General features: G+C 35.6%; 2 protein-coding genes across 2 annotated transcripts; one reads left to right on the top strand and one right to left on the bottom strand.

Moving 5' to 3' along the window:
• LOC141831977 (uncharacterized) lies at positions 1–10072 on the top strand. The gene is given in 5 exon segments (XM_074719428.1): positions 1–549; positions 678–1517; positions 4219–5328; positions 6779–7895; positions 7897–10072. Coding segments are annotated over 5 exon segments (4914 nt in total). The 5' UTR covers positions 1–380; the 3' UTR covers positions 9575–10072.
• Positions 10073–11427: 1355 nt separating this feature from the next.
• Positions 11428–13885, bottom strand: LOC141831364 (uncharacterized). Its single transcript, XM_074718720.1, has 5 exons — positions 13858–13885; positions 13645–13750; positions 13127–13565; positions 12337–13034; positions 11428–11487 (listed from the first exon to the last, which is right to left on the bottom strand). Exons 1-5 carry the CDS (start codon positions 13883–13885, stop codon positions 11475–11477), a joined length of 1284 nt encoding a protein of 427 aa, XP_074574821.1. The 3' UTR covers positions 11428–11474.
• Between the last annotated feature and the right edge of the window lie 1625 nt (positions 13886–15510).

Below are 15510 nucleotides of genomic sequence, written 5' to 3'. Positions count from 1 at the left end.
AAGCAGGACTCAGACCACCGGCGACGGCCATCGGAAGGCGGAAACAGTGAGTAGCTTCTTCAGCTCCTTGCCTTGGCGCTCTCTAAAGAATCGTCCTTTTGATTCTTTCTGGTTGGGGAGGAAATAGGTGTGGAAAAAGATAGCCCGTGCTTACCTTTTGTTCTTTTTCGGCGGGAGGAGGAAAAACCCTAGAAAAAGAAGTTTTCTTGGTGCGTGTTCGGTTGCGGTTTTTGGATCTGCCCTCCGGCAGAGACGTCAAAGATCGGCGGGTATCCAGGGGCGGCCAGAGGCTTTTGGTCGGAGGAGGCTTCCTCGGGCTTGCTTTATTTATAAAGTCGTTGAGTTTTAGAGCTCGATGCTCTTTGGAGCAGGGTAAATTGATGCCTCCCGAACCATTGCCATGGGAGCGCAAGGAATATGCGTCCAAGGATCACCGGAGGCACGAGCGCGGTGATGACCCTGGCGGTTCCTCATCTTCCACCAGGTGGAGGGAGTCCTACCAAGGTTCTTATGAGTTTTACCGCGCATCCCCCCGCCGACACCTTTCAGGTAAAGTAGCACAGATTGCGGTCCTGGTAGATCTTTGATATCTAAATAAAAGCTTGCGGGTTTTCTTTCTGTTTTCTCTGGTGCCATTTCTTTTCCGCTCTAATACGTAGAGTTTTCTCCATGTGAAGGTCATTATCGGCAGGGCGGAGGTTACCACCAGGTATATTCGGAGGACTCGGCTCTGCGTGGGTTCACACCGTCTCGTTCTGACAGATTTTTGACGGAAGATGATGGTTTTAGATCGCCTTCTACTAGATACTCTAATGGCTACCGCAACAACAACAGCGCATATAGTAGGGAGCACCGAGGATCTTTTCGCCGATCCCCTTCCTTGGATGTAGGTGACATCCCCAGACAGCACCACCATCAGGAAACCAATGCGGCCGACTCCCCCAGACAGCCAAACCATCAGGACAGAACAGCAATCGACTTCCCCAAACAGCCGTACCATCAGGAAACCAGTGCGACCGACTTCCCCAGACAGCCAAACCATCAGGAAAGCAAAACAATCGACTTCCCCAAACAACCATACCATCAGGAAACCAATGTGACCAACAGGCCAGTCACTGCTCTGGTTTCTTCAACATCTCAGACCTCATTAAACAAAGAGAATGATAAAATTGATGGTGTTGATAGCTTGGGCACTGGCCAAATATCTGGTCATCAGGACCAATCATTGGGTTTGATACCCTGGAAGAAATGGAGCCGCCCTGCCTCAACTAAGGATAAATCTAAGATGGAGGATGCTAGAACTAAGGTTGGATTGCCTTTGGAGAAGGAAACTCCTCCCTGGGCTCCGATAGTCTCTTCTTTTGCTTCGACTGAAAGTGCTTTTAAGAAACCACGACTTGGATGGGGGCAGGGGCTTGCCAAATATGAGAAGCAAAAGGCACAAGGATCTACAGAACCTTCTGTTGGTGGATTGCCTGCATGCTTGTCACCGTCAACTACATGCGGCTCATCACAAGGTGAGTTACTGCTTCTTTTTGGTAGCTTGGACATAAATATAACTTAAATTTTCTTGATTTGAGTTCTCAGATATTTCTAGTCCATCCTATTCTGATTGGTTGCTCATTGGTGACCTAATCTTTGGGCATAGATAAATTCTTTGATTGGATCATTTGAAAAATATGGGTATGTCATATTTTTATGGACAAGTCATTGTGTATTCTGCAATCCTTTTGAGATTTCATGATGGCCTAAGAAGAATGCAAGTTATGTTGTCCATGTATCCCTCAGTTGACTCTAGTTCCTAGGACATCATGTTTCAGTATTCTGTTAGTATACTTCTATTTTAGTTGATCCCTTTCTCATTTAGGTAGTTTGGCATTAGTAATTGTATATAAACCATGGATTAAAACGTCATGTTGTGCTGGTTGGCATGGTAGAATTTGCCTTTCTGCCTATCAATCGGCACAACACTAAATTCAACACAAGAGCCAATAGACAATAAGAGAGAAGCGAATAGAGAGGGGAGAAAGAGAGGATAACAATGTTGCAGGTGGTGGTGGTGGGCCAACTAGGGGGCGGGCGTCATGTAGGTATGTGGGTGTTGTGGGAGGGGCACACATGCTATGACGGCGGTGGTGGTAGGCAGGCTGGGGTGAGTGACAACAGATGGATAGTGGATGTGGAAGAGGAAAAGAGTGTTTTTATCCTATGTATTTAATTCTTAATCTTTAAAAATACTACTGACTTAATTAAATACGAGTCCGATTTGGGCCTAAATAATCTTATGTATAAACTTGGTTCAGCATTAAATTGACAAAAATAAATTCAGGTCCGATTTGGACCCACTTGATCCTCATGTCTATTTGATGAGCTTCACTTAACCCTAATTTGAATTTCATTCAATCCCCAAAACTTTAAATATTAGTTAAACTTTGCTTAATTACTACACAAGAAAATTTTAAAAATTAATTTAAAATATAAAAATTTAATTATCTAACATCTGGAATTTTTATTACATCTTCATGTTGGAAGATTATGTAAGCAAACAACGTGAAAACTAGAATTCATCGAGATTAGTGATTTACTCCTCTAGCTTTGGTTTGGACTTTGAGAAACAATTAGAGTTTGACACGACATTTGACACTTTGATTAAATAAATTTATTTAATTAAGTTGAAATTTTTGTTTATTTATTTTAGTTTTTTTTTTAATTTTTCATTAGAATATGTATCTGACAGTTGCAATACGTGTGCATTGAATGGATCAAATTAATTTTTAAGAAAAAACTCTGTAAAGTTCGATTTGAAAGCATTTTCAAATTTAAATTTAATTTTATTAAAAAAATATTGAACCTAAAATTTTCAAATTTGATTGAGTTGAATCTGAGTTAAAATTTATTTTATATTTTATAAAATTTTATATTTATAAAAGTAAATAAATATAAATACAAAGTTCAAAATATGATTTAAGTCTAAAATATAAATTTTACATCCCAAAATTTGAATTATCAAACAAAACACAAGAAACGAAATGATAAATGTTCAAATTTCTTATCAAATGTTTATGAATAAATTTCAAACACAATTATATAAAAGTATACATTCATTTCAAATAAAATTACATCCCTAAGAATGAAAATTTTCAAGTCTTCAAATTTGAAATTGTTACAATGTTACAAAATTTAAAAACAAAACATGCCCTAATTTATAGAAAACTAGGAAATTACTCATTATGAAAAAAATATATAATTTATAGTGAACTAAAGGGGAAAAATCAAACTTAATTGGCTGCAAATATTTTTAACTTAACAGAATGATTCTGTTTGAAGATCGAAGTTTTGATAAACTTCACATTATATTACTTTGGCCTTGAACTTGATCTGTGTATTTACATGTCATTCAGCTAGTCCTAAAATCACTCAATTCATTTATTCTAATTTAGCATGAAGTAATCTTTGTAAAAGTTGATCCATCAGCGTGATTATCTCAAACTATATGTGCCAAATAATCAACCTAAGTTAATGATAATACATCTTTTATAATACAACATCTACGAAATTCCATCTATTAATGGAGGGACTATCGTATCAAAACTTAGATTGGTTATGTGCTGGCTAAGTTATGGTGTGTTTCATTCCCTGCCAGACCCACTTGCTCTTTTCTTAAGATTCATGATTCTTACCCATGGTATAATTTGTTGCAACTGGTCCAATCACAAGACCTTTAACAAAAAAGCCTATTTTATGTAAGACTTATCGAGGTCAACACTTTTGGCATTCTTAGTCAATGTAATTGATTCTGTATAGTAGGAAGCTGTAACTCATAGGCACAGCCATACAAGGTTAACACATTGTGTTAGTTCTGGATTTTTTTTTCATTTTTCTATGAACTTTTTTGAAACAATCATGAAATGTGAACTCGGGAAAAATTTTTCTCAAACTATTATACCTGTTACATACATATTACCCACAGCCCTCTATTTCTATTAGTTTATTATTGTGAAGTGAGTGATCAACTCATTAACCTGAATATCTAGTTTTAAGGTGCTTTGTTGGTTACTTTTTGATTCTCCATGAAATAACTTCATGTTCACTTGTTTATTCACTTTGTGAAGAATTTTGATTCTATAATTTTAAAGCAGAATATCTATATGCTTAAGGCCTTGACTTAATCAGTTTTCATTTAGAAATTTATATGGTTTCATTTTGGTGATACAACAGGTGCTGAAGATAAGTTTTGCAGCAGGGTTGGGAATAATGATACTAGTCTGAGTCAAAACTGTGATTTGCTTGGATCCACACTTCCTTCTTTCTATGAGGAGGTCCTCACAAATTTGGATAATTTGCAGGTCAATTCTATCAGTTCTTTTGATTCCCTGCTTGCTGATTTGATTCAATCTGAGGATTCTTTTGGTGGTGATTCCAATTTAATGGGGCAATCTTCTATGAACAAACTATTGAAATTGAAGAAGCAGGTTTCAAATGCATTTGAGAAGATAGAGAATAAAATTGATTTACTAGAAAAGGAGCTCAAGGCAATTATTGGTGATACTAAAACTGATGCTTATCTAGATTCTATGAAACCATCAGATTCTCCTGCTTCTGAGCTGAGTAGAATGCCGTTAGACGATTTATCAAATGAACATAATCATTTGAAGGATCAGCAAGCAAAGTGTAGGGAAGAGTTATCCCTTGAAGACAATGAGCACAGGCCTTCAAATATATTTGTTGAACATGAAACTGTGGCTGAAAAAACACTTTCTTCTTTTGAAACAGAACCCCCTGGTAGCAGGTTGGAGAAATTGGCTGCAAGTGCTTCATTAATTGAAGATGAAAGGTTAAAGACTACTGAACTATCAGATACGATTGAGTCACATGGAAAGGGGAGGTTAATGGTTCCCCATGAAGTTGATATTAGAACTTTTGTGGATGACAACATGTCTATTGGTTCTAGAGGTACTATGCAGGGGGTGGCAGATTCTAATTTAGTAAATTTAATTAAGAACTCCAACAGGTGTAGTTCAAAGCTTGCCAGGGAAGTATTTGATTTGGCATTCCCAAAAGATCTGCCTCAGTCAGATAATTGGGGATTAGTTGATTTTACATCATGCCGTAAGCATGACATGGAAATCAAAGAGAAGCTTTCAAAATTAAAGTGTCAACAAAAATTGAAAGAACATGTTCTTGCTCTTAAATTTATGGCATTGCGTCACTCATGGAAAGCTAAAAGATTTCGCACTAAGTCAAGCCGGCGGTCTGAACTTAGAAATCCTTCATTTCAAAATGGTTCTCAAAAGCAACGTTCAAACCGATCTCGGCCTACCTCAACTGGTTAGTCATAAATATATTCTGTAATATATATTATGTACTCATCCAATGTCCTCTTTATGTGGCTTAATCAAGTTGGTATACAATATGGTAACTAGATATGCATCCTTTTAGTCATCTGGAGGCATACACAATTTGTACAAGAATAGTTTCTGTACTTCTTGCCATCCTTGTTTGCACCTTTCATGATCCTACTTAGTTCGATGTTGTAGATGTTCAATAGTTATTAGACATTAAAGATTTATTGACTATTTAATATACACTTAAACCTCATTTATATGCGTTATCATTATCTAATGTTACTTTGTATTATTAAATCTTATTCATGAACAATTCTTAATTCAAATTTCAATATTTGCTTGGCTAGAACTTGCTCTTACTATGGCAAAAGTGAGGCATAATTTTTTTCATATTATCGTAAGTGACTTGCACATATTATAAATGATGGAATTTGCCATTTGATTCTTAAGAATTAAACTTCTGAAAGTTGCAAGTTTCATTTTTCCTTCTGAACAGGCAAAAGTTTCCATTAGCACATCACACAAATAATATAAATGATGGAAATGAGCTAAAAAAATTTCCATTAGCAAAGGAACTGACCTAAGAACATTTCAATCTCAGACTTAAAGTTTCATACTTTATAGCTGTCCACAAGTAGATCACATATATATATATATATATCAAATCACAAAAGAATCATGGAATTTGCCATATGATTCTTAAGAATTAAACTTCCTGAAAGTTGCAATTTTCAGTTTTCCTTCTGAACAGGCAAAAGTTGGCATGCTTGTTAGCATCACAAGATGTTAACCTCATCATCTTGCTTTACCATACTATAATTCTCTCGAGGAAATTGTGCTGCACTGGAATTTAGCTTGCACAAAATGTCCCTTTAATTTCCAAGTGGCTCACATGATTTCATGCTGATCTTTTACACAATTCTTGAAACATCACCAATATCATGTCATCATTAAGGTTCATCATCTCCCTCCACTTGTCCAGTTAAACTATGTGTTACTTTCATCTATATTTTTCAAGGGAAGAGATCAGTTGTGTCACAGAATTGTTCTTACTCTTTTTTTCTTCAGAGCTCATTTATACTTGATATACAGCAGAGTTGCAGATGATTTATTTTTTTTAAATATGAACATTTCTAAATCTTGAGCATAACCACCTTATATTCAAACTAATTGTATGAAATTGTGAACATGGAGATTTTTATGATGCCTAGACCAGACGTTGTCTACATGCTCAAAAACACTCCCATTATGTGAGGTTCAAAATTTCAACAGATAGATGTTCAAATTAGTATAGACATCTGTAAGAATTGGTAGAAGATCTTTCATACATTGTAGGTAATAAAAGATAATTAATGTGCCCAACATTGTTCTTAAAAGTTTTTCTATTCTATTATCATATTGTTTTTCATCTAATATTTTCATTATACTGATAGCAGGTAAATTATCTTTGGTTCCTACAACAGAAATAATGCACGATTCAAGTAAATTGCTGTTAGATTCACATATCAAGCCTTGTAGAAATCATTTGAAGATGCCATCACTATTAAATGATAGGGACAAGAGGTACACTTGGTTTGTTAACCATAATCGACTAATAGAAGACGCTCTGAGTTTTGAGAAGGAAAAGGCAATGATAAACCCATGGTCACATGATGAAAAAGTAGTTTTCATGGAGATGCTTGCCAGGTATGGTAAAGATTTCACTAAGATTTCTTCCTTTCTGGACCATAAAACTACAGCAGATTGCATTGAATTTTATTACAAAAACCACAAGTCAGATGGGTTTAAAGAAGTGAAGAAACGGTTGTATCTCAGAAAGCAGCAGCAGTCTTTACCAGCCAATACCTACCTTGTAACATCAGGAAAGAATCGGAATCGCAGAAAAAATGTGGAATCTCTTGATTTGTTGGGTGCAGCAACAGTTATGGTGGCACAAAATGAATATACCAAGAAGATTGGAAAGCATGCAGGAAGTACTTCATCCAGGGATTCTGTTTATTTTTATGGAGCAAACAAAGTTAACATATCTTCTCAAGAAAGAGAATCTGTTGCTGCTAATGTATTAGCAGGGATTTCTAGCACACGATCCTCAGAGGGTATCAGCTCACATGACACTGGTTCTGTTGGTCATGCTAAGAATATGAATGAAGAGGTGAACCTGGACGTGGATGAAACCTGTTTTTCAGATGAAGGCTGTGGAGAACTGGAATCGGCTGATTGGACAGACAAAGAGAAGACTGTGTTTATCCAAGCTTTGAGCATGTATGGAAAGGATTTCACAAGGATTGCAGATTTCTTAAGAACGAGATCAAAAGAACAATGTAAGATTTTCTTCAGCAAGGCCCGAAAGTGCCTTGCTCTTGATGCAATTAATCAAGGTTGTACTGCTGGGGTTACTCCAGTAACCCTAACAAACAGAGGAATAAGTGACACAGATGATATTTGTGGCCTCCAGATGAATTCTGCAGTCTGCAGTACACAATCTTGTTCCAAAATTGATGATGATGTCTCCCAGTCTGTAGCGAACAATGGCTATGAGGGGATTGAGCACTGATTCCCGTGTTGAAACTGAGAGTTCAGTTGAGCAGGATAACAATGTTTTAGATAAAGGCAATCCTGAGAGCGACGATAAAGTTGATAAGCAGATGGCCATTTCTTATGATGTTAAGCAGACGTTCAATGAGGACAATCTTCAATCTGATGTGCAACTAAAGCAAAGCATTGCTACTGCATCAGGATGTGAAACTGTAAAATACGAGGCTGCAGATTCTGCTGATGGAGAAGTAAAATTTGAAGAAACTGGTAATATTATTTCTCTCCCTGTATCTGTTGTCTCAATCAGAAAAAGTGAGCAAGTTGAAGAATGTCTGGCATCTGAAGCAAAACAAATAACTGCTAGTGTTTCCTCTGTTAGAGGTATTGTTGAATGTACTCCTGCTGAAAGTATGAAGAAGGAAGCAGATTCAAATTCATCGCTTGCTACTGAGGTTGGGTTGTGGAACAAAAAATTAACCAACGTCAACTCCATTGCAAATGAACATGGTCTTCCTTCAACTGCAAAAGCTTCAGCTCAAAATGGAGCTCAGATGGTCTCAGCAAATAATGCCAACTGTTGTCGCTGCAAGACCTTTGATTCACAAGTACAACATGATATGCACCCATCTGCTGCTAAGAATCCACAGGCCATCTTGTTGAAGCAAGAAAATGTTGATTCTGTACCATCAAATTCATTTGTAGCAAATCCAACTAATGTGTGTTTTAGGTGCTCTCCTTGCATATATTCGGAGGCCCTCACAAGTTTTCCGCCACTCCATGTTGATCAAAATATGTATATTGTGAAAAGCTATCCGTTGCAGTCTCTCAAACAGGAAGATAATGGGAAAGCTAACCCTCCTGCACTTGAGCAGCTGAATCAGCTTCAGCTGGAAAGTGGAAAAAAGGAAGTATCCCAACCAAACCATTTTATAGCATCAGATAAGAACTGGAAAAGCAATATCTCTACTCCACATTTGGCATCTGGTCGGATGTCTCCAAGTGATAATCAATCAGAGACTGAAGCGAGAACTTGTTTCAAGAACCGTGCTGCGGATGTAGAGAAACCTAGACCTGGAGATCTGAAACTTTTTGGTAAAATTCTTAGCACATCCACACAGAAATCTGGCTCATCTTCCAACGGGAATATTCAAAGATCTTCGTTGCCAAAGATGGATGGTGCTTCAAAAATGATTAGTTCCAGTGATGTTAAAGATGCTAATCAACTAGTAAATGCTGGTTCAGGTCAAGTGAACCTAGAAACAACTTATGGCTTCTGGGATGGCAAGAGAATACAGACTGGTTTTTCATCGTTGCCGGAGACTGCTTCCATATTTTACAAGTACCAAGAAGCACCAACCAGTACATCGCATTATCCAGTCAAAGACGGCATAGTAGATCATAATAAGTTTCTCACAGACTACCAGCAGCCCTATATGCCGCCACTGTCAGCTAATCTGAAGCAGATAGATACCATTCCTGGGCTTCGGAAAAGAACTCAAATCAATATGATTCCAGGGTTTCAGCAGCAAGTGCGGGTAACACCTCTTGGTACAAACATGATTGGTGGCAGAATGTTGGTTGGTGGAGTGGTGTCGGATCCAGTTCCCACCCTCAGCGTGCATTTTGCCACAAGGACTGAGGTATTTAGCAGCGACACAGAACCATGGAGAGGAGACATGGGAAGCAGATTATAGGAGGCAAGCTTGATCAAGTTGGTACTGAATGGTTTTGTAGGTTTGATTTTTTTAGGCGTTTTCTCTTTGCCTATTTGTATCATATTTACCTTTTGTAACTTGCATCAAATTAAACATGGTTGTGGAATTCCTATTCCTCACCATATGGGCATGGTTCTGTTTTCCTTCTGTTAGATTAGCTTTTGAGTTTTTGTATATTCTTTATTACATATACCAAATCAGCTACGGCTGGAATGAGCGAGCTGCCAAATAATGTTCCAAGCTTGTGTGGCCGGTCAAAAAAAAAGCTCAAATGATTGGAGAATGTTATTAAGCTTTTGTGATGAGACTCCTATTGACAAAATGTGTTTTTATTTTTCAACTATGCATGCTTAATAGTTAGAATCTTTTGTAGTCAAGGATGTTGAAATGTTTTGATTTACCTTGTGAAGAGATGTTGAAATGGTGGTCTGTATAATTGTATTATTTTGATTTACCTTGTGAAGAGATGTTGAAATAGTGATGTGCCTTAGAATGCTATTATTTTGATTTACCTTGTTTAGAGATGTTGAATGGTAATGTTTATATATTTTAAAGTGGGTCCATTGGTCTGTTTGGACATGTGACCCGTGCAAGTTGGTCCATGATGAGTTTGGATTGGTATATGAGTTGTGGTTTTTTTTTAAATTTAAAATAAAAGTGAATTTTAATAGATTCGTGAGTTGAATTCATCTAATCCACAATCAAATTTAAAATTTTTAATATTATATATATATATATTATTTTTTATAGATTTGTAGGATTAATTTATTTAATTTATAATTCAAATATAAAAATTTTAATTATATATATATATATTTTAATAGGCATGTGAGTTTACTTAATATATATTTTATGTATATTTTAATTTTGAGTTGGATTGAATTGAAATTTTTTTAATTTATTAAAATGGCAGGTCGATCTGTCTATTATATGATGAATTTTTAATGGATTAATTTGGTTTGTAATGAGTTACTCCATTTAATCGAACTAAAATTGAGTATGTTCCTTCCATTGATTATGATGCAATCGCTTGATGCGGTTGAATTTCGTTACCTTTGTTCTTCACTAAAGCCTTATTGTGTGATGTTATCTATGAAATTATGAGCATGTAGAGAGTGATTTAAAAATTTTAAATATCATTAATGTCTTTTATATATATATATATATATATATAGAATCGATTAATTTTATAAGTGATCGATTAAGCCATATAAAATTTTTTATCGACAATCAAAATAAATCTGAAGATATGAATGAGTCACTCTATAGTTAGTGTTTAAATAAGATGTTTTAATGAAACTACTATTTGGATTTCTCCTTTCATTTAATTTTATATAAATTATATTTGGATCAATTAGATTAAGTGTTTTCTATGATCTTTTGCCGCAAAAAAACATCAAATACACACATACAAAAAAAATAAATAAATAAAAGATAATCTGATGCCAAAAGTTATTTTCACAATTCAAACGTATGATCATTAAATCATATAATAATAATTTTATTGTTGTATCAATATTTCTCTTCACAATAATAATAAATAATATGCAAACTCACGTATAAGCACACATTAAAAAAAAATCAAATGTATTAAAAATGAAAATGTTATGTGAAAAGAAATAAAGAATGCTATTTATGCAGACATTGTAATTCCTCTTCAATATCTCAACCATATGAAGTTGATTAACATGATCAACATTCAATTGATATTACACATGCTCAAATAAGCCTAGTAAATCAATAATGACTCCTTGAGAAAACAAGAATCATTAAAATCACAACCCGTACACAAATGTTGCCCTTGCACACCTAAACTATAATAACAGAATCGATTGTGATGTCGCAACAAGAATCTTGATCAAGAAATCTTTGATGAAGCTCATGCTTGCTTCCTGCTACAAAAGGTAGAAGCCATATGACAAAAGAGAAGTTTAGCAGATGTCTTAACGCAAATAATTAGAAGCAAAGCACTAGAACCACAAAACAAAGCATGCAAAATTTCAATTGACCAACTTAATTGCGATAAAAAATAGGAATTTAACTACACAAGCAACTACATTTTTCTCTTTCTTGATACTAGATTGGATAGTTAACCTCAACCGTTGTATAATGCAAATATGCAACTATAGTTTCTTGCTATATGTTGCATATCTCTTTGATTTGGCTCTGATTAAGAGTTTTGAGGATATGACTTATTCAACTGTTTGAATTTGGAGGAAATAAGGATCTTGTTTTTGGTCATTTGTTGACTTTTGTTATTTTCCAATGCTATAAACATGTTCTTCTTTGAAGAAGAGCCAAGCTTCATTTGACCAGACTTGAAATTTTTCATGGATAATATCTAAGCATTGTCTTCTTCATATATAACTTTCTGCTTTTATATAAATTATTCTGTACTGCTCCACTATGTTTCACCAAGCATCATCTAGCTGTACATAAATCATTGTTAGTTGTTATCAAATTCTTAAACCCTCATTTCAATTATTGCATTAGCATCATGCTAATGAAGAAATGAACATAATTAGATCCAATTTGGACTTTTCCTTTTGTTGGTAACATGATAAGTTTATAAAACAGGAAAATTTTACCTCTCAACTACTTACAGAAATTGGTTTACTTGTATTTTGCTCAAACATTTGTAAGTATCTTGGTTTTAGATGATATTAATATATGACAAAATGATGTAAATAAAGAAATGAAGCATGTGAATCCTTTAATAAAATGGAAAAAAAATTGCTTACTTGGGACTGGATTTATTATTTCCTTCTTCTTTGCTGTTTGAGATCTGCACACTCGTTTTCCCGCTGCCATCGTTGTGTTTTACCGAATTGTTGGCTGAACCCTTGAAGTTTTCTCTGTTTCCCCTAAAATTCTCCTTGCCTTTGCTAGTAGAAGGGCAAGATGTTGGTGTCATGATTGGTTGGGAAGAACTATTTGAACAAATTCCGGATTTCTTCTCTGAACTTTTGCTGCCCGGAAATCTAGCAGGCGCATCAGATATGCTGGCAAGAGCACAACATTCATTCGCTGTTAAATTGTCGACCGACATACTCTTAGATTCTTCCATTTTGTATTCATGTTCATCATTATGATCAACTTTGACCTCTGCCAGTTCCCGAAACCTCTCGTCTTCATGCTTTGAGCATTCATCTTCGAGAGCATCACGATCTAGCATTCCGGAACTGAGTTCTCGATCATCCTTTTCAGATGAGGAATCATGAAACTGGCCACCAGTACATAATTTGGCATCAGGATTAGCAATCAAATTGTTCATTTCAGACAAAAGACAACTACTTTGAGCAAGATCGGGTGAATCATAAACTAACTTCTCCTTAGTGAGTCCATAACCCTGAGACAAATTGGTCCAAATCGATTCCACAGAACTGACTCGATGTCGCTTCACATAATGCCTGAGCTCATTTCGGAGTTTATAGAATGGCTAGAAAGGAAAAAAAAAAAAGAGATTTTTTTTAGATAAAAAGTTCAAATTTTCTAGGCTTTCAAGTGAAGATCATGAAAAATTCGACAAACCTGGGCATGGCATTCTAGTGCAAGGTTGAAGAAGGCCGCAGCCACGAAATGCTTTCCTGTGGATTCAGCCAATCTTATCTGCCGGAGCCAGTATGTTGAAGACTCGAGCTCGTCGAGCCTGCACTTGCTGCAGTTCTGAGCGGTAAGGTAAGGCGTGCCCGACGCAGCAGCAGGCTTGATCGATGCCGTCGGGGTGCGGACCATCTCTTCGGGCTCATCGTCTTCGCCTCCTTCAGCTACTGCCTTCTTCGGTTCTCGTAAAGCGACTTGGGGTTTCTTCTTACCAACAACTGCCGCTGCATTTGTCGTCGTCGCCGCCGCAGGATCTGGATTCGAAGTCTTCTTCGCTGCAGCTGGAACTTTCCGCGTCTTGGAAATCAAGAGAGGTTTTTCGACCGGAACGTTCGTGCTTCTGGGGACGCCAAAAGCACGCTTCGGCCTGAGAGGAAAAAAAATGTATAACATCGAAGAATTGCGAGATTACCATCACATCACGATCAAGATGATCTTTTTCCTACTTGATTTGAGGTTGAGCGGCAGTGACGCTCTGCCATGGGGGTTTATTTGTCGGCATGGCGCCCTCGCCATTTTTCCCCGAGGACTTCGTCCCCGTCCTGCGTTTGCCTGCCAAATTAGCGGCATCGCAAAATGAATGCGAAACCGATAGCCATTAACTCGATCAGTGTGAGTCGAATAGCGACAGGATCTGGCGAGAGAGAAGGCGAGATTACCTGCGAAGCGGGTGGGAAGAGCATCCATGGCGAAGGAGACAGCGAATTAGGGTTTCGAATTTGGGGGAAGGTACGGTAACGGGCGGAATATTTGAAATCGGTTTGAACGAGAGAGAAAGAAGTCTCTGCGAAAATTTTATTTACAACCCCCCCCCAAGTTTTATACATTATTTCAAAACGTCCTTAATGTATTGAAATTGTCAAAATGCAGCTCATAATATAAAGTTTAGATAACATTAAAACGGTGCCTCTTATTTTCGTTATCAACTTATTAAAAAAATATTAAAAGGATATTTATCCTATTTTTATTTCAAAAGTATTCTTATTGCAGTAGTATCATAATAATTTTAATTGAAATTACAATAATATAAAATACAAATTATTACGAGAATTGTTATATCAAAATATTTTATTCCAACATAGCAAACAGAGATCAAAATTACATCACCACTATTATCAAGGGTGTCAATTCGAATGAATTTAAAATTTTAAGATCAAATTAAAATAAAATATTATTAAAAAATTTCAATTCAAATTCAAATTCAATCTTAAATTCTACATTCGAACCTGTATAACTCATCAATCCCAAAAACTCCAAAAATCTAAGAATTTATTATTATTATTATTATTACTATTATTATTTATATAATTCTTTATTTTTATTTTAATATTTTAATATTATCATATTAATATTGCATGAAATATTTTAATTTTTAAAATAAGATTTAATTTAATCTAAAAAAATCTCTTAAAATTTAAATTTGACTCAATCTGGATAATCCAAACTTGACTCATATCCAATCTAAATTTAATCCAATCTAAAATCTTCAATCCAACCTTGAAAACTCTCAAACCCAATCTATTTTTTCAAATTGGATCGGATTAATGAGTTTGATCCATTTTTGACACCCCTAACTATTATAGAGATTGTGATTAAAATTATTATAAAATATGAGTTTTGATTAAAAATATTACACGTCATAGTAAATAGGTCGAGAAACCCTTTTAACAATTTTTTAAAACATAAGATACCCTTTGAATGAGAAGGAAAATAAGGAACTTATTTTTTTTTTGCCTTAAAAGTGAAGTTAAATGATAAAAAAATTTAATTATGAGGATCATTTTGATGATTTTAAAACTCTAAGAACATTTTAAAACATTATGTAAATCTTGAGGGGTGAATTGAATTATTTTCCAAAGTCTTTTGAAAGCAAAGTTAGTTAAAAAAAACATGTTTACTAGAGGGGAGGGGAGGAGGCATGGAGAGTTGATTCAATTCCAAATTAATCCACCAAGTCCATCAATTAAAAAACATGGATACTTCCTCAAATATTATAAATAAAATATGATACGGGATAAGAGATCAATTTTCGATGGCCGCATGCCCTTGAAGAAAAAAATCTCTCATTCCTTAACTATTTGATAGTCGACTATAAACTAACCTCGTGATTTATCTTCCTTCACATAATCTAAAGGCGACCTGTGACGGACGTCTAAAATGCACTACACTCGTAGGGATTAGACAGGTTTACTTATTCTCTTCTTTGAAGTGGGTAGAATTCATTCTCGCAAACATTAGTCCCCTCCTCGCGGGCAAAACCCCTCTTGCCTAGCCTAACCCATGGACCCGATTGAACTGAGCTCGATACTAAA

This window comes from Curcuma longa, chromosome 7 (genome assembly GCF_044706935.1).
Source record: "Curcuma longa cultivar G26 ecotype Majalengka, Jawa Barat chromosome 7, ITB_CL_G26_1.1, whole genome shotgun sequence".
NCBI classification, from domain to species: domain Eukaryota; kingdom Viridiplantae; phylum Streptophyta; class Magnoliopsida; order Zingiberales; family Zingiberaceae; genus Curcuma; species Curcuma longa.
The sequence above is the reverse complement of the archived record's forward strand: the minus strand, read 5'-3'. Positions and strand labels throughout refer to the sequence as shown.

Coding starts and splice junctions, on each gene's coding strand:
- LOC141831364 (XM_074718720.1), bottom strand. CDS start 13,885: ATGGATGCTCTTCCCACCCGCTTCGCAG. Junction 13,566..13,644: donor GCCGCTCAACCTCAAATCAA/GTAGGAAAAAGA, acceptor TTTTCCTCTCAG/GCCGAAGCGTGCTTTTGGCG. Junction 13,035..13,126: donor CACTAGAATGCCATGCCCAG/GTTTGTCGAATT, acceptor TTTCCTTTCTAG/CCATTCTATAAACTCCGAAA.